General features: G+C 42.4%; 1 protein-coding gene and 1 long non-coding RNA gene across 3 annotated transcripts; one reads left to right on the top strand and one right to left on the bottom strand.

Moving 5' to 3' along the window:
• Nucleotides 1-5477: 5477 nt before the first annotated feature.
• LOC114138248 (uncharacterized) lies at nucleotides 5478-10083 on the top strand. The gene is made up of 2 exons (XR_003594176.1): nucleotides 5478-6119; nucleotides 6244-10083. It is a non-coding gene; the product is annotated as an uncharacterized LOC114138248 (long non-coding RNA).
• tnfaip3 (tumor necrosis factor, alpha-induced protein 3) lies at nucleotides 7305-21752 on the bottom strand. Of its 2 annotated transcripts, none has more exons than XM_028007387.1 (9): nucleotides 21384-21752; nucleotides 18195-18613; nucleotides 14126-14316; nucleotides 13887-14028; nucleotides 13531-13701; nucleotides 12973-13153; nucleotides 11899-12890; nucleotides 11562-11773; nucleotides 7305-10744 (listed from the first exon to the last, which is right to left on the bottom strand). In XM_028007387.1, the coding sequence occupies exons 2-9, from the start codon at nucleotides 18499-18501 to the stop codon at nucleotides 10463-10465; spliced, it is 2478 nt and encodes an 825-aa protein (XP_027863188.1). In that variant the 5' UTR covers nucleotides 18502-18613; nucleotides 21384-21752; the 3' UTR covers nucleotides 7305-10462. The 2 variants fall into 2 exon arrangements, with proteins under 2 accessions (XP_027863188.1, XP_027863189.1); XM_028007388.1 differs by lacking the exon at nucleotides 21384-21752 and adding an exon at nucleotides 21090-21377.
• Nucleotides 21753-23628: the final 1876 nt, after the last annotated feature.

The following is a 23628-nucleotide window of genomic DNA, read 5'->3' as shown; positions in this document are numbered from 1 at the left end:
CAGAAGAAAACACTAACATGTTTTCTTCTGAGTTTGTGTTTCACACAGAAACGTCTTTTTTAATGCACTTCCTCCTACCTCCGATTTCTATGTAAATAATCACAAATAACTGTCGATTGCAAGCTTGAAAATGGTTTCAGGGTTCATTCAAATAGCTATGATGATTTTGAGACGGAAGCTGTTTTAAAATAGTAGAAGTTGACTTTGGTCTTGGTCCGTCTCAGACTAGCTGTGAGCTTTTACCCCCCAGGATCAGCTAACCTGGAGTTATCCTTAATGAACATATCAAAATAGTTATCTGTTACTGGTCATATGTTTTCTTCTTACCATTTTTTAGCACATCCTCAGGTTTTGCAGTGGTGTTTTGCAATTCCGTAAGTGTCGCAAGGTTTTTAACGCTGGTATATTTTGTTTGAAAAGTCCTCTTGTTATGCAATTTGCAAGTTTTTTTTAGGTTTTATATTTTCCTGAGTTTGGAAGTAGTCTTGCAACACCATCTGAACTAACAGGCAGCAGTAATTCTTTCTTGTTATTCTGATATCTGTTTCCGTGACATATATAATCTGTGACTTGATAAACCTCCATTTTTATTCAGCCACTAGCTGATGATCAGTTATTTAGGTCTGTTAATTTACCTTCATTTTAGGTTCTGTGACTTTCTAATTATTCTTTTTTTAAAATCATATTTATTTTACATTCGAGGGTCCAAATCACACTGTTAAAGCTCCATTTTCATTTTTTGTTTGTACAACAATGGCCAACATTTGAGAGCAAGAACATGTGTGACCTAAACACAAGAGTTTTATAGACTAAACATCAAAACTTCCCGCTTCTATAAAAAACAGGCTGTCCCTGGTCGGTTCAACAACACAATTATTATTAACGGGGGTTTCTTTGTGTGGTGTCATGTAGTGGAAATTAATAGTTAATGCGGCTGACAAAATGGTCAAAGTTACCAAGGCTACACCCTCTTCCTATTGCACAACACCAGAAAACTTCCTGTGGAATAAGCGGTGGCTGTACTTTTGATTTTTGCGACATTTCTCTTTTCAAAAGAAGAGCCAGTGAGTCAGAGTTGGGTGGATTCATTCACAAAATGACATTTTTCCCTCAGCTAGGTTTGACATTTTCATTCACAGTTTATTTCTGACAGCTTAAACACTGAGCTGAATTGAACGTGTGAAGCTTTTGTGGCTGAGTAAATTTCAGTTTTGTTCAGTCTCTTGACTTCAAAGAAATTCAAAAGAAACGTGCTTTTGTTCCATACGTAACTTTGACAGCGAGTTTGTTATAATGAATTGTGTCGCTAAATGAACCAAATGATCCCAAGCTGCTGTGCATATACACTCCACTGCTGCGCACTAATCCACCATTTTGCCTCACGTCTATCTGATAGCAGCAGTAATAATATATGTATTTATAGGCTGAAGTCAAAAACAAAGCTGAATTAGACATTGTTTCTAAATAATTTTTGTGCCTGCTATCTCTCTGGTATAAATTGGTGACTTTGATGGATTTTGTCTACACTCTAAGTTTCATACCTACATTCACTACCACAGTTGCTGGCTTCTTTGTGTCCGTATAGATGCAGCTGGTGCTCATAAAAAGTACAATTTTGTTTTTCCCACATATAGAGGATTCAGCATGCATGTGGATGAAGAAGCTCTGAGCAAATGAGGCCATTTTTTTCTTTCTTGTCTTCTACGAAATACTTTTGTAGCACTTATTAAACTTAAATTGCTCATCACCCTACATTCATACAGCTTATTGTGAAACATAGCGGAAGTAGCATCATGCTGTGCTCTTCTTCAGCAGAGAGAGGGAAGCTTGATGGAGTTGATAGGATGATAGATTTAGCTACATTCAGAGCTACCATCTAAGAAAATCTGTTAGATACTATAAAAGACTCGAGATCTTCTTTCATTTTTGTCTTGGAATGGCCTAGTGCAAGTCCGGACCCTAGTCGACTGCTGTTCAAAGATGCTCTCTATCCAATCGGAGTCATACCCCAGAAGTACGTCACACTTTTCAGTTCTTCTGGTGAACAAATGTTATTTTAATTTCACTTTACAATTACTTGTTTTTAATACAAGCAGGTATTCATTTTGTTACTTGTGATGTATTTATCTTGACATCTTTATTCCCAACTTTGTCTTTGTGAAAGAAATCTTTGATGTGAATTGGACTGACCTGGTTAAATAGAGGCTGTAAAGGGATTTTCCTAATGCGGTAGACCACTCTGTGTGCCAGCCTGTCACCTTATATCTCCAAAAATATACACTGAACTTTGTGGCTGTGGTACTGAAAAGGTTCGAGGGCTATAAATATTTCTGTTTGCTTTTATTACAGCAGTTAATATGGAAGTTTGAAAATAACTTTTCAAAGGAGGCAGGTTTTGTTGATTCAGAATATCACATCCTGACTAAGACGAAAACCCTCTGAGGTCAGGTGGGATTACTCACACCAGGGCTACCTGCTACTACAAAAGCACAAAAAGTTAAAGCATAGTTATTGGTTTCTCTGCTGTCAGTATTTTGTACAATCCCTTTGTACAAAGTATTTTGTACAAAGTGGAACAGCACTGTCGTCTACTTTAGCATTTCACAAGAAAAAGATCTTAAATGATTCCTATGTACACAACTGGTCCTGTTTCCTCAGTGACACTGATCCAATATCTTTCTGATAAATTACTTTACTTCGATTCATCTAATTCCAGATTATAGAGTCTTGAGTAATTAATTACCAATCAGATTGGATTAAATGTGCATATGGCACATTTCAAATTTCTGACGTGAAACTACAATTTGACCCCCCATCTCATCAGAAATGGAGAAAATAATAATAATAAAAAATGTTTTAATAAACAACTTTGGCGAAAGTGAGAAGACATTTCTCCACAAAATAATTTCAGAGTACCCTATATTTTTGAAAACAACTTGCAGGATTCAACCAAAGGAACCAAAAAATTAAAACACACTCTTTTCAACAATTTTAACCCTCTAGTAACTTTAATGAAGATGTATTTGTAGTACTTATATCACTCATTTGAAGTGCGTGTTCTCATATAAAAATCTGTTAATATAATTTCTATGCTGCCTGACATTCCTGCTGAACATTAAAAAAGTAGCCAGCACACAAAGAGTGGTTTGTCAAAGTCCTGGAAACATAAACTGAGTCTTGTTTGAAAAGTGTATTGTGTGAGTGAACACACCTTGAACATTTATTGAAAAACACTATTCTTTACTTCCCGTACTGCTCAGTGTGTTCTGCAGAAGGAGACCTAGATGGAATTATGACACTGAAAACAAATCCACAGTTTTACACGGGAAAGTTTCACATTCACAACAACCCTGAGGTGATAGCCTGGAAAAAAGGAGGTTTCTAAATTCCCATCAGTGAGTCACATGAAAGCACGGTGTGAACCAAGTAAGTGATTTCAGTTTCATTGTCTTTGAACAAATGCAAATGGTCATGTAAAACTATGTTCACACACCCGAGTCCTATCTCTGCGCAATCTCGTCTCTGATCTTTGTAGTTATATAGGTAATCCAGCATCGGGGATGTAGACAAGATAATCCATTTACACCATTGAACTTCACAGAAATCTGAAGTTGAAGCTGTAGCATGGGTTTAATTGAAATCCTCATGTGGACCCGGGTTAGCTCTAGAAAAATCGGATGTTTTGACTCCAGACTACGAGTCATTTGAGTTGGTAAGACGGAAAATGTCCTTTCCCGATGTTACTCCTAAATAGTTGGGATCCTGATAACATTTAAACGTTGTTCTGGAGACTTGGTGACCTCAAGCTGCTGCTCTTTGCTTCAGTGAACTATTATTTGGACTAAACAGTTCCACAGTCTTAATTATTGTGCTGACTGTAAATATGGGCAGCTACCAGCGAGCAGCTATTTTCTTGTCGCCTTTTCCTGACATCTAAAGATGAACACTCATCTGCCTTATTTGAACGTTCTCTTGTCTTGCCTATTTTGAAGAGAAGCACTGAGAAGCAATTATGTGATATTCAAACTCCAGGTTAACTGGAAGTAATGCACCACTAATGAGAGGTCCTTAGATATTCCAGTAAACCTATTCACATTCTTCAGTTTGGCATCCTGGTGTGTCCGTGGCATCACCGAATTTGTTAAATTTCTAAATTACTTCCTGTCACTAATTGACTGTTTTCAAAATAAGGTTAATTTCCCCCCCCCCAAGTGTTTCAGTGGGATTTTAGACTCCTACAATAAAGGATGGATTTTATTTGAAAGCTTTTTCCACATCTTGGCCATGGGAGCCAAAAGGTTGCTCATTAATAAATTCAATAATAAAATGAAACTTATATAACTGTTCTGATTGCCTCATTATTTTAATGTTTTATTTTCCTTTTAAACCAACTCATTTTAACTTCCTGCCATATTACCTCTAATAAAATGTATCACAAAAGGGTTCTCACACCGGACAGAGGCTCTCATATGTTAGGCAACACACCGCTACTTTTCTTGTCAGAGGAACTGTGCCTTTTTTTTTATTTTAAGTATTTGCATGCCGGGGTATTTCCAGGAAACCACATCAGTCTACCATGTGAAGCCTACGCAAAGCCCTGCTGTCCCACTGATCTTAAAGGTCCCAGTCGCAGCCTTTCTAACCAGTTCCCCAACTCTAACGGCCAGATCTCCCCTCACTCCAAACTCCCCCTCCCACCAGATAATCTATTCCTCATATGTGAGCTCTTTGTTTTTTGATATATATATGTGTGAGGGTGGGGGATCCCTTTTTTCCCATTCCTATTAAAACACATGACACCCTAACAATAGCCTGGGGGGAAAAAAATTAATAATGATGTGACAAAGTACAAAAAAAGTCACCATTTGATCTTTTCTCAATGGAAATTTGTAACAAAAGAGAAACAACAACAGAGGCGGAGGGAAGAAGGGTTAAAAAAAAGAAAGAAAAAACCGAACCCAGGTCTGCATTCAGTAAAAATGGTGCATTGTGCCACATCTGAACCAGGCCTCAGTCAACTGTTATCTGATGTGTTTTTTTTTTTTTTTTTTGCAGCACCCACAGCACTTCCTACACTGAAGATGGATTCAGTGAGCTGATTTTTTCTTTTTTCTTTTTGTAGAAAGAGCATTGAGAAATAAAGACCTTAGGGGAAATGCTACAAGAGTGCAACATGTGAGCCTCAGACAGCATGAAAGCATCCTGCAACGTATAGCGGAGCATGCATGCGTGCGCTACATGATTCAGGAAAGGAAAAAGATACACTTCTTCCTTTCAACCAGTCACACAAACACTACAGACGCAGCTTGAGTGACTAAAACGACGCCATAAAAAGCTAATTTATTTAATTTAGTTAAAACTCATGCAATTCATTTTACACAGTCTATCCTCATGTTTCTATTGTATCTTTTCATTAGAAAATTCTGAAAATATGGGAATTTGATACAAAACGCAGTAAGTGTACAGCTTGTATAACTGTAAATGTGTTGTCCCCTCAAAATAACAACACAAATTGTCTAAACCAGTGGAAACAAAAGTGAGTACACCCCCATGTGAGAACGCCCACATGGTGCCCAATTAGCTGTTTTCTCTCCCCAGTGTCATGTGATGTGACTCATTATTATTAAAAGCTCTCAGGTGTGTTAAATTTGGTGTCATCACCATCGCTGTCTCATACTGATCACTGGAAGCTCAACATGGCCCCTCATGGCAAAAACCATTGAGGATCTGAAAAAAACGACATGGCCTAGACCAGGGATCTGCGACTCCAGTCCTCGAGAGCCGGTGTCCTGTGACTTTTAGATGTCTACTTCAACACACGAGTCAAATATATTAGCAGGATTCTGGAGAACTTGATTGGAGGTGATTCAGGCCAGGGACGCAACTAAAATGCTGCCGGACACCAGAACTGGAGTTGAAAACCCCTGGCCAAGGCTGTAAGAAGATCGCCTCCACTCTGAAACTGAGCTGCAGCACACAGAACAGAACAGGCCTCGCTGTGGTCGACTAAAGAAGTTGAGTGGATGTGCTCAGCGTCATATCCAGAGATTGAGTTTTTAAAATAGATGCCAGCATTACTGTAGCGTCAGATGGTGTCAAGCGTGTGTGGCAGTAACCAGGTAAGGAGTACATGGTGGAGGGAGAGTCATGGTTTGGGGTTGATTGAGTGCTGCTGGCTGCGGGAAGGCATGGATGCTAACGTACCATGCCGCACTAAAGCAGAACATTATCCCCTCCCTTTAGAAAATGGGCTGCAGGGCGCTACGCCGACATGGTTACGGCCCCAAACATGCCTCAAAGACGACTACGTATTTGCTAAAGAAACTGGCCAAGCATGTCAACAGGCCTGAACCCTGGTGAACATTTGGGGCGTCCTCAAATAGAAGGTGGAGGAGCAAAACGTCCCCAACATCCACCAGCTTCACAATGTCAACATGGAAGACGATTCCTGTGAACCTCTAGTGAACTCCCTGTCCAAGAACGCAAAGGAAGTGATGCAAAATAATGGTGGCAGCACAACATACACACATTTTGGGGACAATTTGTACTCACTTTTGTTGGCACTGGTTTAGACAATGAGTGCGGAGTTATTTTTATAGGATAGCTAATTTACGTTCATACAAGCTGCACACAGATTACTTCAATTCATATTTAAGTGTTGTATTTTCAGTGTTGTCCCATAAAATGGTATAATACAACATGAGGGGGTGTTCTCACTTCTGTGAGATATTGTACATTATATTAGGTGATGAAAAGCCAAAATCTGAATTCTTCATAAACCCTCCCAAAAAAGGCTTTTCAAAGCCAAAATGTTGTCACACGAAAGACTGCTATGCTGTCTTTAACTGAACAGTCGTAAGAGCTGTTCAGAGCACTGTAAATTTCTGATTGGAAAGTTGAGTGGAAGGAAAGTGTGGTGGAAGAAAAAACAGGTGCAGAAGCAAAAGGGGTAACTCAGGTTGTCAAAGCAAAGGGTTAGAGGCTGATTGAGTCCATGCCACACCACATGGATGCAGTGGTTTATACAAAAGCAGCCACAACCGCCATACAGTAAATCTACTCCAAGTGTGACTTACTGACATTTCTGTAATAAAATAATTGATCATTCTAATCTAACACTATTTCTTTTATTGAATTTATCAAAACTAAACGCCTGAACAAAAGAGTGTAGGTTTCATTTTTTGATTTGAATTTATGAAATACACTTTTTTAATTATTTAACTAAGCACCTCTACCACGAAAGCATCCACACACACACACACACACACACACTAAACACAGTCAAGAACCACAATAGTCAAGAGTTCTTAGTAAAAATAATTCATATTTTCACAACATATAAATAATTATTGGATCACACAATACAGATATTTTGATATGAATAAATACTTAACAAATAAAACCAGGCTTTTTTTTTCATACAATACCCTATTGTCGAAAGAAACTTCCAAACCATTTGCATGTTTTGTTACACCTTCTGCTCTTAAGCCGATGCTTCCTCTACCGGTGGAATGTCCCTAGACACGTCCTAAATGCCTCAGCAGCTTAGACAAATTATGTGCAATTTATATGATCTCCTCCCAGGCAACTTAAAAAAAGAATAAAATAACTGAAAAAAAAGATAAAAATAACTGTCAGAACCCACCTCCAAAAACATGTTAGGGTGGGTCCTGATGAGCTGACCACTAGTTGGTCTTTAATTGATTAAGGTTAGTCTAGTGGTGATTAAAGCACACAGAGATCTACGCACAGGCCGTCAGCATGTGTGGGCTGGCCCGACAGCTTCAGTTACAGTTGAATGAAAAAGGCAGACCGAGAGCCTGGTTGTCATTTCTACACTAAAGCCACAGATGGACATCTACAGAGGAGTGGGCGTTTGGCGGCGGGGGCCGAGGGGAATGACTGCAGCGGCTGATGTCACGTCAGAGTTTTGATAAAAAGGTGTCGCGCTTCAGGTTATCTGCATTTCTCACTATTCGAGCCAGATAAGACATTCATGGAAAGATTTGGGGACGTTCATGTGAGGTTACACAGAATTGAAGATGTCTATATGTGGCACAGAAGTTAGTCTAGAATAACCCAGGCTGGCCGTTTTAAGGAGGTAACAACAACTGTTTTGATGGCACATGTTTTTTGGATTTTTTTTTTCTTTTTAAACCTTTTTGTCTTTTGGCAAAAAAAAAAAGAAAAAGAAAGAAAAAGAAGCAAACAGATATATCAAAATCCATTAAAATCTTCCAAAACCAACAAAAGGAAACAGAAATGTCAGTTTTGCTTGAGTGTATCATCCAGAGGCACAGACCTGTGCATTTTTCTGTTTGTGTTGTAAAATGAGGCATCGGGTTGGAAGGTCCTACAATACGGACTAGGTTCCATGCTCACAAAAGCATTTTAAAAAAATGGGAGAGCCGATGTCCCACCCACCCCTCTTATGGTCCATAAAATATCAGAACTACTTAAAGGCAAAACTTATCAAGGATCAGCCCCGATAAACGCGCCGTCGTGGAAAAACGGCACAGAAAAACACATTCAGATTAAGGAAACTCGCCGAAGCAGGCGATGGGATTGCTCTTGGAAGTTCGGGAACCACCGTCGTCGTCCCGACTCGTCCAGCGGGAGCGGAGAGAGCAATGCAACTCTTCAGGGATTCATTTACCTACACGTCACCTCAGGCTCGGGTGTACAATCTCACAGGAGCTGTGTGTGCATGTGCAAATGTGTGTATGCGGTGGTTTGAGACGAGACCAGACCGAGGCGTATTTGTACGCTCACACCTTCTATCTTTTGTTGGAAACAATCCCCTACTGACAGGACCGGCAATACGACATTCGTGTGCATGATGTGTGTATGCGTGCGTGTGTGTGAATGTTTCTAGGTGCTTAAATTGTAAGTAAACATGGAAACAATGTCCAAGGCAACAGATCTGTGTTGAAGGAGGAGAAAAACTAGAGGAAGGAAAGGAAAAATAGTAAGAAGTTCTGTCTTTGCTGTGTTCCCTGCCTTCTGATCGCTGACAACAGGATGTCGGCTACAATGGGAAAGGCTCGTGTTTCTGTACATGTAGCACCAAAACTAGCAGGGACCTGCCCTGTCTGTCTCGCACCGTTTAAACACATGGTTCGCTTTTACTTTCCGTTTGAAGCTATTTAACTTACAGAAGTGACGGTAGTTCGTGAGGATTTGCTTGAAAACGAATATTTACTTTTCCACTTGCTGAGCAATGGACGTTCATTATCAATTTGAGAATTGTAGGCGATTGATCTTTAGGCAAAGAGGGCATAAATGAGATAGGCATGGGCTGGTTTCTGGATATCAAGAGTTATAAACACAAAAGTATTAATTCCATTCGTCCCAAACTCAAAAGGGACATGGCGAAACAAAAGTAAAGATCATAAGTTCATAATAAGTAAGTGCTAAAAATGATTTTTCAGAAGAGACATACATTTTGATCTTTTAGGTAATAAGACAGGGAGTCTTATAAGTCTGGAAATGCAAACATAATTCCATTCTTAGTTTTCCTCTTTTCATACTTATCCAGATTTGAAAGCGTCACATCGCTATTAAAGATAGCATCAATTTAGATTTCATAGTAAACAAAATATTTTATCAGCTATAAGAATAATTGCTGCTTATACATTTTAAATAACAGAAAGTAGATCTGTTCTAAATGTTTGTGCCATTTTGTGTGAAACTGCTGTACTTCAGCTCAGTTATATTGTCCAATTCTCATAGCGGCCCATGCCTAATGAGAGATTTTTAGGAGGGGAAGCTAAGATAAACAAAGTTGACCTCCAGACAGGAGGAGCATTGCATCGGCTCAGCTCGTCTCACTTCTGCTTCCTACTTCCAGAGACTTGTTTGCTGGGCTTTCCCAACTACTGCATTTTTCACTTCAACAGAGCAAAATGCTAGACAGACAGGCAGACGGATACACAGGTGGATTAAGACAGACAGACAGACATGGTAAAAATCCTTGGCTGTGGTCTATAAAGCAATGTCAGATGCTTCTCGTTAAGCCAATATACAATCATTTTGTCCGGCACGGTTCTCTACGTACCTCTAAATACACACTGTACACAAGGGTTAAGTCAGTTGCTCGGACATGGAGCCAAACCTCTGGCCGTGTAAGAGCACACGGCGAATCAGATGATAATAATTGCACAAAGAGGTATTCTGGAGGCCATGTCTACTGCAAAGTAAAAAAAAAAGAAAGAAAAACAAAAAAAAAACACACACACACTCACACACCACCACCCCCCTCCCTCGTACACACACTCTCTCTTCACATTCGACATTGGGGGGAGGAGGTTGATTTTTCAGGCCATAAGGTTACTAGTTAGTCACTAGCTAGTTAGTTAGTTAGTATCAGAGGTGCATTGACTGGCATGGGGAGCCCACTGCAGGGCGGTGGCTCTGGAGTGCTACCGATGTGTCGTCGTCGCTGTGGTGTGCTGCGTCGCGGTCAGCCGCGGTAGATCTGTTTGAAGTGGTCGCACTCGTTGCAGTAGCCCTGTTTCTCTTGGTTGGCATAGTGGTCGCAGCCCTGCGTCCGACACCTCTGCTTGGACTTCTCCTTGGGTGCCTGCGCCCTCCTTCCCGCCTCCCGCCCCTGGCCTCGCGTGTGGCACTCGGGGCAGAGGTCCGTGCAGCCCGGGGACACGTTGCTGCAGCCGCTCCGCCGGCACTGGGTCTGGGTCTGGGTCTGGGATTGCTGCGAGGATCTGGGTTTAGATGCTCTGTCGCGCTTTGGGAAGAGGAGGAAGAACGAGGTCGGTTAGAACCTAAGAGATACTAGAGTGTCATGTACAAGTATTAAACCATGCATCATTTTTTACACATCACTTCTTGTTGTCTATGTCAAACAATCCCCAGTAAATTATTACGGATGCAACTAGCTATTATTTTAATAATCAAATATTCAGATAAAAAAATTTGGCACATTCTGTAGATTTTCCATTTCAGCACTTAGGCCTTACTTATGCAATATTAGTAATACAATAAAAGATGCAAATAATACATAAATAATTTTTTTAAAATATATGTATATATTTTACTACCTAAAATGCAACTAGGAAGATGCATTTTAGCTCCAGGATACATCTGAAGCTAAAAGAAAATACTATTTTTAGGATTAAAATTATTTTATAAATGGATAGCAAAAGGTGCTTAAAAGGAGTTTTTTTTTTTTTTTACAGAATTTGAATTAGTTGAAGCTAAACTATGCCACTTGAGGAGTTCAGGCTGGCAGATATTTACAGACAAAGGTGATTTTATTTTAAATTTGTAATGTATAATTTTTTTGTACAATTTTGACTTAATCATTGTTCTGATTATGTTTGCTTTTTAGCAAAATGCCTTTTTTAGTCTGAATACTCTGATTACTAAATTAGTTGACGATATTTTCAATAATCGTGATAAATTGCTTCAGCTTTGTAGTCAATACATTAATTGTTTTTGCTTTACCGTAACTAATGGGGGAAAACAGCAGCAGTTGCAATAAAAAGATGCTAAAAGTAAAAAGTTAATAACAACCAGGTAGGACAGGTGCGGCCGACACGTACCATGACCAGAGGAGGGGAGTGTGGTGTCCGATGTGCAACTTGATTAAGACGTGCACTTTGCTCTTTGACGTAGCACTTGTCACAGTAGCCCTCCAGCATGGTCTTGCCAACCGCGCCGCACCCGGACCCGGACCCCCGACACCGTGTGGCGTTCTGGAAGCCTGTCTCCAAACCGCGCCTGCTCTGGACCGGGGCGGGAGGAGGAGTCAAGCCTGGAACAAAAAAAAAAAAAAAAAAAAAAAAGATGGCGACCCATGTTAGCAAAACTGTCGCTTTGACAAGACATTTTCCACATTTGAAAAACAATGCAACTGCATCACGTCGAGTCGGGACTTACGGTGGTTTGTCTGATAGTCTACATAGCAAATAGTGCAGAAACCCAATTTCTCCGGAGTCCCAAAGAACTGGCAGCCGGATCTTTTACAGCGCTGGGCCAGAGGAGTCTGCCAGGCTGACGGGTGTGCTGGGGTGAGGGTGAGGCACGGCTGCTCAGTGTCTCTGGCCTGGCTCCAAGCCGAGGCCTCAGTCCTGTGGTTGCCCTGCTGCGGCTCCCCCCTCTCCGGAACCTGCTGCCTCTGCATGCAGGGCGGACACAGGCCGTTGAATATCCTGAACACCTCCTGCCGGCACATGCTGCATCGCTCCGTCTCCGCGTCGCAGCCCCCCCACTGGGGCCACCCAGAGCCCTGGGCTGGGTGGGAAACGACAGGCGCCCCGTTGGGCCCCGGGAGTCCTGTGGTGGCAGTTCCGGCCCCAGGGGGTCCGTGGTTCTGCCTGGCGTTGAAGCAGCGCTCGCAAAGGCCGTCGTGCTCCACGCTGAGGGTGAAGAGGCAGCCGGGTGTTTTGCACTTCATGGCGTGAGTTTCACTGTACAGGCTGAGGCTGGGGGCGGTGGGTGGGGCCGAGCGGGGACTCGACAGCACCACGCCCCTCCCGGAGGAAGAGCAAGGCGGACTGCTGCTTCTGGCTCCTCTGGCGCTCACTTCTGTCTCCGCTCCTCCCATCATCCCCAGTCCTCCCTGCACGCCAGCGCCCTTGGTCTGGACCACCCCCTCTATCCTGGCCCCGCCCCCTGTCGTGGCCTGTCGCTTCTCGAAGCATTCGTGACAATGAGGTTGCGTGTCCACGGAGACGTAGAAGGTGCACCGCGGCGTGGCGCAGCGGATCTCGATGAGGGAGAGCTGGGAGACGGAGAAAGGCGGCGGTCGCTGCGGCTGGGCGGCCCAGGCCTGCTCCTTGTCCTCCTGCCAGCGCTGATACTCGTGGTTGACGAGTTGCAGGTAGTCCTCCATCAGGTTCATGTCCTCGGGAAGGTTGCCCTCGTCCAGCCTAGCAGACACACAACATGGCCTCCGTTTAACATCAAACCTTCAATCAGCTCTAAGGACCGGACTTTATGAATCCTACGAACTTCGCAGCTTTCATGATCCGCGCGGTTTCGTGGCCCAGGCCGATGACGGGGATCTCTATGAGGTGCAGGTAGTCGTTGAGCAGCCTCTCTTTCTGCGGCTGCTCCTTCTCCATCAGGAAGTGAACCTTCAGCTCCTCAAAGCCCACCCTCTTCGGGTTGATGAGCGGAACGGCTCGGATCTCTGCAAAAACAAAAGACCGTTTTATTTTTCTCTTTTTTTTTTTTTTACCACCACCAAACATTGCAGGGCTTCCTCTAGGACTTTTTCAAACCATGGTGGTGGGTTGTCTGAAATATAACGTATGATGCCCAAACTATATTAATTAACCACTGCCATCATTCAAATAAAACGTCAACATTAGGGTCACTTATACAGTCTTTAAGTAAAAAAACATTCAACGTAGCCTTCCTTAGGCTTTTCTCTCCCTCTACTTCAGACTTTGAAGGTGTGGTGGCTTTTATTTTGCCATGGCGGTGTGCCACAATCAATTACATATTATAGGAAACCCTGCACCGGCTGCGTTACACCCATCGGTTTGATTTTATTATTCATCCTACCTGGGCCGCTGTCTTTGACGGTGATGAGGGGTGCGAAGTGCTGGGAGTCATAGCCAAGCACTATCGGGTATTTGTAGCACTCCGTGGGCGGCCAGTGTAGAGGCAGATAAATCCCGCCCACATTCAGAGGGGAGATGGAGGAGCCAGATTTCATACTCCTCACCACCTGGTCTGTTGATGAAAATAAGAAAAAAACTATTTAGCCGAACTAATTTTAAAAGTAAGCTGAAGACATACGCCTCTGGTTTCACATTTTCATTCGTCTTACATCAAGAAACCATCAATCAGATTTGCTTTAGCGCAAAAAAAATTTATCTTAAATCCTGGTTTTAGGTTTCAGTCGGAGAGTTGAGTACCTGCGATGACGACTATGGGTCGGCGGAGGATGTTGGAGAGAATGAAGATGTGAATGTCCTCCAGGGAGTCGAACTGGAGCCCATTGCTACTCGAGACCGGAGATGCCATCTTTACAATCTTGTCCCACTCGTCCTCCCAGTTCTAGGACAGTGCAAACACAACCAATCTGGATATAAAAGCCTATCTACTTAAGAAAAGGGAACCCATAGAGCCGTGGTTTTGGGTCTGGTTTTCGTACCATGGTGGTGTATCTGAGCCCGGTCTGGGTGAACTCTTGCGACTGCAGCAGCTCTGCCTGGAAGCGAGCTTTAAACACAGCCGTGTCCGTCTCTTTCAGAACACCGTGGAGAGCTTTCCGGAGCACCAGGTCCGTGTCCTGGACGCCGAGCATGTACTGGGAAGCTGCGTGCAGCAAGCAGTTCCCATCTCCTGCAGACACAAAACACACACACACACACAAGCGAGATTAGCCGTTCATTTAGTAAATGGAAATGAAAGTTCTCAGAGTATGCACGCGCTCATTCAAATACTGGAGACCGACTGAGGCCTGCGTGCACGCTAATGTGTAACTAAAGTCTGGGGATTTCCAGGCCGCTGGGCCAATCATCACTATCTGGTTTGTAGATTATAACTTCACCCTTATAGGTCTAAAAGTACACACACTCGCACTTCAAATAGGGTTCCATCTATAAAAATACTTGACCTGAAGTTACCTTCTTTTAGAATCGGTGAGTAAATAATTTGCCTTCTGTCCCTCTTCAGTCTGCTCGCCATCTAATGACCAAGAAGTTGCTCAAAAGGAGTGTCTGCATGAGCAACTAAAAATCCTGGAATTTTATTTTGTCTCCTTCTGCACTGCTGGGTCTTTTCCTCATTGTGAAACAGGAGAGGCTGTATTTGTCAATGTGCGCAGCTCTGAAATACCCTGTTGTCACACTAAACACAGGAATTTCCCTGTGCTAACTTCTGCTTTTTTTATGCTTGTGTGTGTGCGTGTGTGTGTGTTTGATCCCTCCACTGATCCCTGCTCATCAATGCTACTCAGCAGGTCCTGTACTTTCCATGGAGGCGTGACTTGGACAAGAAGGAATGTTTGGGTTTTTAACTACTGTTATCATCAGCCGATGAGGGCTTGTGATTAATGGGCACTCAGATAAGGTGCGCCCTCACGTGTAATGCAAACACAAGGTCCTGTCATCTGTACGTTTTGTCTGCTTTTCCTGTTAGCTCTCAAATGATTCGCTCTGCATAACTTAGACAACTAAAAAATTATTTTTTTCTTTATGTATATAAGCCAGTCTGTGTATAAGATTCTTAAAATGACTGTTGGTTTTTGAGCTAGAATAAGATCCATCAGTATTTCAGGGCAAAAAAATATAACCCTCCTATTTCAGACTAGTAAGCTGTTGTTGCATTTCCGTGCTCTTGCATCACTCAACAAAAAAGGAAGAAAAAAACCCACACAATGCAGAGTTCTAGGGTGTAAAGAAGAAGAAGAAAAAAAAAGAGGACATCCTTAACAAAGATGCATCCAGACACAGGTTGGCTCAAATGTTCTCAAACTCGAAAAACCTTTTGACCGTGAATCGCGCAAGGATGGCTGGCGACCGAAGATGAAAGGCGTCAATCTATATATAGACGCTTCCTCTGTGGTGAGCTGGGGCACTTCCGGAAAACAGGCCAAGCTCACCCTTATTCTGTTTTCATCCAGGTGGCAGCACTATAAGCGCAGGCCGGCTGCTGGTATCAAAGTAAACCGAGGTTGTAAAAGCAAGTGACAGTTTCGACAACGCTACGCACTGCTGCTCAGCTGGCTGCAAATGGCTTCTACTTAATCTTATAAAAAGCAAACCGGCCTGAAAACACAACTAGATAAGCATTATCCACCTTTCATGTTAATTGCAACACCTTAACTCATTATTATAGCTACATATCAATATGTTATATGATTTTTGCAGCATTTAGCCTACGTGGTGTTTTTAAAATAAAAGTGATTAAATCAAGTTACATAGTTTTACATAAATTTTTTAAGTTCTCCAGTTGTTCGAGGAATAGAGTAACGCTGCACATTTTAACTCTCACATACAAGAGAAGATAAAGTCAGCTGTTTGGAAATATTTTACATCAAACACACAAAAATTCATAGTGTGAAAACTAAACAACCATTTCAATTAATTGCTCTTATAATAGTACTGCTACATTCAAACTTTTGGCTAACTAACCAGCTATTATTTACTACTTCAAGTGTTGCAGAGTGACAAAAACTTTAACTAATCCATGCAATAAACACTTGAAATCTACAACTGAATTTCATCAGGTTGTTATTTGAATTTTATCACCTTATGTTAAAATAACAAATAAATATAACAGATCAAACTAAATAATCCACATGTTGTATCTTTTTGCAGCACAATAACACAACATAAGCTTTTTGTTTTATTAAATAAAAGCAATTCAGATTAATGCTAATATGATAACGTTATATATGGGACACCGCAAGTATAAGGACTCACGCTTAAACAACACGAGAATCTCACATTTTGACCCGGCACAACTTAACCATGCATGAGCTCCAGGTTTCCGACTACGTTTGAACCAGAGTCAGAACGATGCACATGAAAATCCCCAAATCTGCCCAAATCCTTTAAGATTCACACCAGAAGGAGTGTTAAGAGTGTCGCCTCCGCTGCTGAAGTCAGTTTATTGTAGCTGAACCAATCCTGCGTGAAGGGGACACATGACAGACATGGGATGCTGCTCGGGGAAAAACCCTCGGAATGCGTTCTAGACGTTCAAGAGGAAAGTCACACTGAAATTTAATGAGGTATCGCAGCGCTGGGATGGAAACAGGAAAACGGATATGACTCGGCTACTTGAATTATGCCGGAGTTTGTGATGCTTAATTCTATTTATTTGTACAAAAGAATCCCTGGAGGTTTGAGGTTTTAGTATGTTTTTGACACGAGTTATAGCCTGAGAATACAACAGGATTTTCGGGAGCTAAAATTTATGTACCAGAAGATGTTGGACGTTCTCTGAGGGACTTCTTCCTCCGTCACATTTTCTCAGCTGAGGTCCAGTGACTCAGCAACCGTCAGTGAGATCCTTTGTGAATACCGGTGTGTGTGCGCGTGTGTGTCTGTCCTCTGCTCAAAGTCATGTCTAGATCTTTCAGAGTTAGACTGTCCGGCTCTAACATTCTGCCTCATCAAGCCAGGAAATTCCACTCGGGCTACTTACTGGAGGTCTAAGATAGCCGGGTTCGTCATCAATAGAAAGGGTCTTTCTGAATGAGGAACTATCCCCTGATGAAAGTGGTAGTGACTCATTTGGGTTATTACTTTAAAAATCAACAATGACCCTCTAGGGATAGAGGAATAGGAACTAGGAATTTAGGAACACTAACCTAAAACATTCAGTAACTCAGATTAGACCAGAGTAGGAATTTCTCACGAGAAAAAAGAAAAAAAAAGAAGACATTTTGTTTTCTGTTGGAAACTTAAACCTTTAAGTCAAACTTGTAACGCGGACTGATTTCCACTTCCTGTTTTTGCTGCTACAGGCTGAAGATTTTCTTTGAACGCCGTTCTTTCCCCTCTCTCTCTCTAAAATAGTTCACCTGACGGGCAGGAGATTCGGTTCTGCTTGATTGGCTTCTGATTGAAAAAAAAAACGTCGAACCTGCGTCAGGCAGGTGCGCGGCCGCGCTTCATCAGATTTACAGGCCTTCACACACGCCTAAACAGAAAAGCAGGGGACAAACCTGCTGGGGCTGCAACTACTGGAAATACTTCGGTCTGAAAGATCACCAGCAGTAAACAACATTGCTGTGGGTGACGCCGGTGAAGTTTCCAGTGCAGAAACTACGATCAGAGGCATCAGGGGCCCTTGTGTGAATGTTTGCCTGCGCCGGGATGTTCCCGAGCTGCAGCGCGCACGTAACAGAAAACATGACTTAGCAGCGGGGCGCAGAAGGCCTCAGTAGAGGCTGCTGGATGAGTCTCTCTGAAAGCGGAACTCGTGCACCTTGATTGTTGTCATTTACAGTAACCCTGCTTGTGAGTAATGACATCTGAGAATTTAAATATCAAAAACCCATTGACTCATAAGCCAACAGCTTCTGCTACAGAAAATGAAACAAAGGCCGCTCACATCCTCAGCGGGGAGTCGCAACAATCGTAGTTGTTACTAAAATTCAGACTTCCACATTTTTGTCAAAGAATAATCCAAACTTCATAAAGCTTCACAGGAAATGACAGACAAACACCAAACATTGTTCCACCTGAGTCGTTTTCATGGTTTCTTACCGTTGGTGCGCAGCGGCACCATCTTCTTCAGTTCCCGACACCAGTTGAGCTTCTTCTCCTGCTCCAAAGAGGCCTGCATGGCCCGGTCCAGGATGGCGGCTTGCACCACCTCTCTGAAGGCCTGGGGGAAGTGGTTCATGGCGATCATCTCCAGGGTGTAGCGGTGCATCCCCCGCAGGTGGTGCATGAGCCCGGCGTTGGCCGCCGGCTTCACCACGTCGTTGGGCACGCGCTGACGGATCTTCACCGCTTTCAGCAGGTTGGACACAAACAGGAATTTGGGGAGGAAGTTCTGGCCCTGCGACATGGCGGACGGGTGGCCGGAAGAGTAGAAGGAGGGGAGGAAGAGGAGCAAGGAGGAGAGGAGCAGGAGGAGAAGGAGGAGACACCCAACTGGCGATGATGGGACAACGTGAAATCTGGGCATAGGAAAAGAAAGAAAAAAAATGGGAGAAAAATTGGTTATTTCACAACAGTAGCAAAGATCAGAGTCTGGTGGGAATTTTTTTGTGGAGATTCCCCTTCCTCGTTAACGGAGACACAAAACTCATTTTAATTTACAGTTTACTCGGGGAAACCACCCATAACACAGAAACACTTTAGAGTTGAGTAAATGAGGTGCTTTTTTCTGCTTTCAGATGAGATTCTGTTCAGTTAAACTCAATAATAATAATAATAATAATAATAATAAAAAACACAAAGAGCGCTTTATAGTCTTTTCTTCTAATTCTCCTTTTTGCCTTGAAGGTTTTCTGAGAGTTTCCCCCGTCCCCCAACAGGGTGTCCCACTGTCCCACTGAGCTCAAAGCTTCCCAACAATCAACTGGTGCTTTCCAGATTTCCCCAGGGCGATCCAGTGTTTTCCAGGCTGCTGGGAAGGTCACAAGGCCTCCTGCCTCATCAGCACCTCAGCGACCGTCGGCCTGCGTCAGGGCTTTGATTAAAGATTACCGGGAGTTCAGTAAACACACAATAGGCTCCTCAATGTAGAGGAAAGATAAACCATCTTAGTAATGTATACCAAGATCTATAGTTGCTTTTATTTAAAAAGGGTAAAGTAACAGTAAATAATTTGACATGTTAATTATTAAAGCTAATGCTTTGGGTTGGAAATATCAAATAAGGACACGCTAACTCCTCGAGTTTCCACTTGTAGCTTTTCCTGCTGTTGACTTTCGCTCTTATCGAACAAGTGGTGGCTCTCCCACAGCCATTGTGCAGCAACAGGTGGGGGAGGGGAAACGCAACATTGTTGTTTAAAAGCTTTACTTAAAGTAGAAACAAAAAGCTAAATCAGGGCCTGGCTTGTAACAAAAAAGGGCAACCTTTACTCTTTTCCTTCATGCCTTTTCTGAGTATCTGCTAAAGGTTCACAGTTGAGTAACGTTTCTCGTTTTGACGAAAACAAGAAAAAGTTTACATTTCCAATGGATGGGAAGAATAAAGAACGGCGTGACAGTCCTTCAGTTTCAACACCACGACTTGGTCCCAGCAACAGGTTGGAGAGGAGAACCACTGCATGAGAAAACTTTGCTCACTCCAGCACCCGCCTCAATAAAAAGATTTTAAACTGTAGAAGTGCTACTGTGGAAATTTTTTTGTAGATATCCATCTACAAAGATTTAGTTGACGGAAAGTTATTGTTGGTAACGATAACTTTGGTCCGCAGCGGCACCATCGTTTTCAGTTCCCTTGAAAGGCCCTTGATAACGATAACTGGCTCAAGCTTGCTGCAAATGTTATGAGGATTATTTATTTGATGTTCATTTTTAATGTTTAAATTTAGTATACTTGTAGTTTTAAAAGTGATAAAAAGTCAAATCAAGAACAGAAAAGCAAACTTTCTCTAAATGGTCCACTTATGTAAAAATGCAAAGCTGTTTCTCATCTAGTCACTGATTAAACCGTTGATAAAATTCTGTATTTTGTCTTTGACGTGTCGAATAATATCTGCTTTTAAGGAGCAATTCAGCTAAAATAGGATAAATTCTTAGCTACCAGTTGAGAGGTAGAAGAAAATTAATGTCAACCATTTAGTTTTCCTGCCATGACCGCTCATTTAAAGAAGCAAAAATGTTTCCTAGTCGTCTATCTTTTTCTTGTAAGCCTGCTGACCGGCAGTGTGCAGCAACAGGTGGGGGAGGGCCATCACCCTATGGTTCCAACAGCCATCAAAATCTCAAATCAGCGACATTTTTCATAGCACCTCAATTAAATGACTTTAAACTGCATGGATGGTGAGATTGAATAATTTGTGGTTTAGAAACCTAAAATAAACACAACACAGATTCGCGAAACTTTTTCAAACTTTGGTAAACCTTAACACCCCAACTGTGTTATAATAATTGATTTTTATTGCTCGCTAGAAAAAGAAAAAGTTACATTTGACTTCTGAAGAGGTGTTGAGCAACACAGGCCTTAAAGAGCTGCTTCAACAAATTAAGGAGAACCTTCAGCTGCCAGTTCACACACAGGAAGTAAAAAGTAATGGTCAGCAAGTGAGCCTCGACTTTCGCTGACTTTTTAACTCCGTCCTCACATCAACAGGCTGACAATGAGTCAGTGGATGCTACTGAAGTTCACAACCACCTGAAGGCTGGGGGAGCCTCCGGTCTCCAACCAAGAGCAGCAGCAGCAGCAACAGACTAGGCCCTGCTGAAGTCAGTCACTTCCAGGGCGCAGAAACCAAGACAGCTGGCTGTCAGGAGCCGCGCTGGACGCCTGGTGTTACCCAAACAGGCTGACTTTAGGCTGGACACAGCGGCGGACGCTGCGGTTTTAGCATGGCTGGCTACACGCACACATACAAAAAGAAAGACAAAAAAAAAAAGACACAACACAACAACAGGAGACTTTGCTGACGTTAAAGGCTTACGTAATTGCAATGACAACTACCTCTGAGACAATGTAGTGATCAGCGGCGCGTCGGAGCGCGGCTTTAGAGACGACTGCGGCGGCGGCGGTATATTTCTCTGTTTAAACGTCCCCGTTATCCGCTCCGAGGGGGGACGTCTTTGTAAACAATGGCTGTCAAAGCCACTGTCGTGAGCAGGCTTTCCTCCATGTCCCCAGAAACACGACCAACACGTTACCCAAGGCCCCACAACATGATGTGTCCGATAAGTCCCAGCCCCTCGGCGGGGAGCGTAGTCCAGGCGGAGAGGCAAACAGGGAGAAGTGTTGTCTTACCTGTGCAATATGTCGGGGGGGTGATAACAAAGCCTCCCGGATGCTCAGACTAGTCCTCTCTCTGCCACTTCACTCAGCCTCACCGCTGCGGCTCTCGGCGCCATTCAACCCTCTCTTTTCCCTCCACTATAACATCTAAACACGGAGCCCTCGCAGCTCGAAGAAGCCTTTCGAAAGACTGTTCTCGTTCGCTAGCGCTAGTTTTTTAAAAAAGGAAAAACTCCAAGTCAAGGGGATTTCCACACGGGGACTTTCCGTCCACCCATTTTGCTCGCTTTTCTCAACCTTGGCGTGCAGTTCCACCCCATCGTCGCTAGGGGGCCTCCATCTGTCTGACTCAATACTGAAAAGCATATCCCACCTACTGAGCACAAAGGAGCCTTCACTGAATGAAAGAGACAGGTCGCGTCACACTCTATTTCATGAGACAGCCTTAGAAATAAATCATTAACCCCCCAAAAAGACCAGCCTCAGCAAATGACTCAGGAATACGAAAGAAAAACCCTGCAGTTCATTAAAAAGCAGGGTTTGACTCGTAGTCTGCTTGTGCGTGTTTTTGAATGAGCATTTAATAGTTTGACTAAGGATTTTTGTGATGATGAGGCTGATGATGATACAATACTGTTTTGACTGTTTGGAAATTATGCTCAGAGGAATTAAGTCGGACTTTTTGCAGCCATGCAAGACCCAGAGGTGCGGTTATCATTAAAGTCTTTCCTCTTTTTTTTCCCCATCAGGTTGTGGGTTACTCAATTATTTAAAGTTTTATGCATATCCAAGTGCAGTTTCCTCTTGCTTTTGTAGTTCACATTGAGCAGCATGAACTACATGTCCTAATATAGTCAATACAAAGCTGCATTATTGTAACACTCAGAGTTTTTGTAGTATAAAAAATACATTTTCCAGATATGAATAAGCATAGAAAAGGACATTATAATAGGAAAAATATTTATATTTCCAGATTTGTATGTCGTTTTCCATTGTCTAAATGTTTCATCCAACCACCCATCTTTCTTTTTATTCATTCATCCATCAGTTCTTATGTTCATCAGTTATTTTTATAACTCTTTAATCAATCGATACGCACTGTTTTCTTTGCTATCCAGCCTATATATTTAAACTCCTGTTGAACATTTAGATTTATGCTTTCACTTTAAAAATGGGCCAGGACTGGGAGCTTTACTAGTTTAAATGTCGAAAATGTTTTCTTTTTAGATCCTATTAACATGTAAAAGCCAAAAACAAGACTTCCCTACATGTTCAGAAGTGTAAAATCTATACCTTCTGCTCTGTCGGTTAAAATTTCTCACACATACGCGACTTTCTAAGAGACACATCCAGCATCCAACCCATCTGAAAGTGCTACATAAGTTAAGTGTGTTAAATCCCACTCACATAAAGGCAGTTTTTGGTTAAGGTGGTTAGCAGACTCTATTATTAATGACATAGATGTCAGTTTGTGGCGGAGCTCACCAACCGTCTCACTGCGGTCTGAAACTGAAGCAGCTACTGTGCTTTTGTTCCAGCTCACATCAGGCTCTCAGATGCCACAGGTGATGTGAATGTTCTATGACACAACAAGAGAAACAGTCCTTTATCATCTCTTTATTCTCTTTTTATAATGTGGGGTATTTAAAACTAATTCAGTAAAAGATTAAAAATAAACTTTGGGAATCAGTATTTAATCTGTTGACCTTGGTGGCTGGTGGTGACATTTGAAGGGTGGGCCAGTATATATACAGTACAGACCAAAAGTTTGGATGCACCTTTTAATTCAATGAGTTTCCTTTATTTTTATGACTATTGACATTGTAGATTCACACTGAAGGCATCAAAACTATGAATTAACACATGTGGAAATATGCACTAAACAAAAAAGTGTAAAACAACTGAAAATACCCCTTATATTCTAGTTTCTTCAAAGTAGCAACCTTTTGCTGTGATTACTGCTTTGCACACACTCTGCATTTTCTTGATGAGCTTCAAGAGGTCGTCACCTGAAATGGTTTTCACTTCATAGGTCAACCTGCCCTGTCAGGTTAATAAGTGGGATTTCTTGCCTTATAAATAGTCATGAAAATAAAGAAAACCCATTGAATTAGAAGGTGTGTCCAAACTTTTGGTCTGTACTGTGTATATATATATATGTCTGTCAATCATTGTGAGGCGTGACAGACAGTGACGCTGACGGGGCTGTCAGAAGTTAGCCCGTCGGAAAGACCCCGGGATTTTCCCCAGGCGGTCT

The sequence above is a fragment of the Xiphophorus couchianus genome, chromosome 22, assembly GCF_001444195.1.
Source record: "Xiphophorus couchianus chromosome 22, X_couchianus-1.0, whole genome shotgun sequence".
In the NCBI taxonomy this organism is placed as follows: Eukaryota; Metazoa; Chordata; class Actinopteri; order Cyprinodontiformes; family Poeciliidae; genus Xiphophorus; species Xiphophorus couchianus.
The sequence above is the reverse complement of the archived record's forward strand: the minus strand, read 5'-3'. Positions and strand labels throughout refer to the sequence as shown.

Excerpts from the sequence above, each read along its gene's own strand:
- tnfaip3 (XM_028007387.1), bottom strand. The coding sequence starts at position 18,501 with ATGTCGCAGGGCCAGAACTTCCTCCCCAAATTCCTGTTTGTGTCCAAC. Across the intron at positions 13,154-13,530 it reads CGTCAAAGACAGCGGCCCAG|AGATCCGAGCCGTTCCGCTC; the intron begins GTAGGATGAATA and ends TTGTTTTTGCAG. Across the intron at positions 11,774-11,898 it reads AGACTATCAGACAAACCACC|GCTTGACTCCTCCTCCCGCC; the intron begins GTAAGTCCCGAC and ends TTTTTGTTCCAG.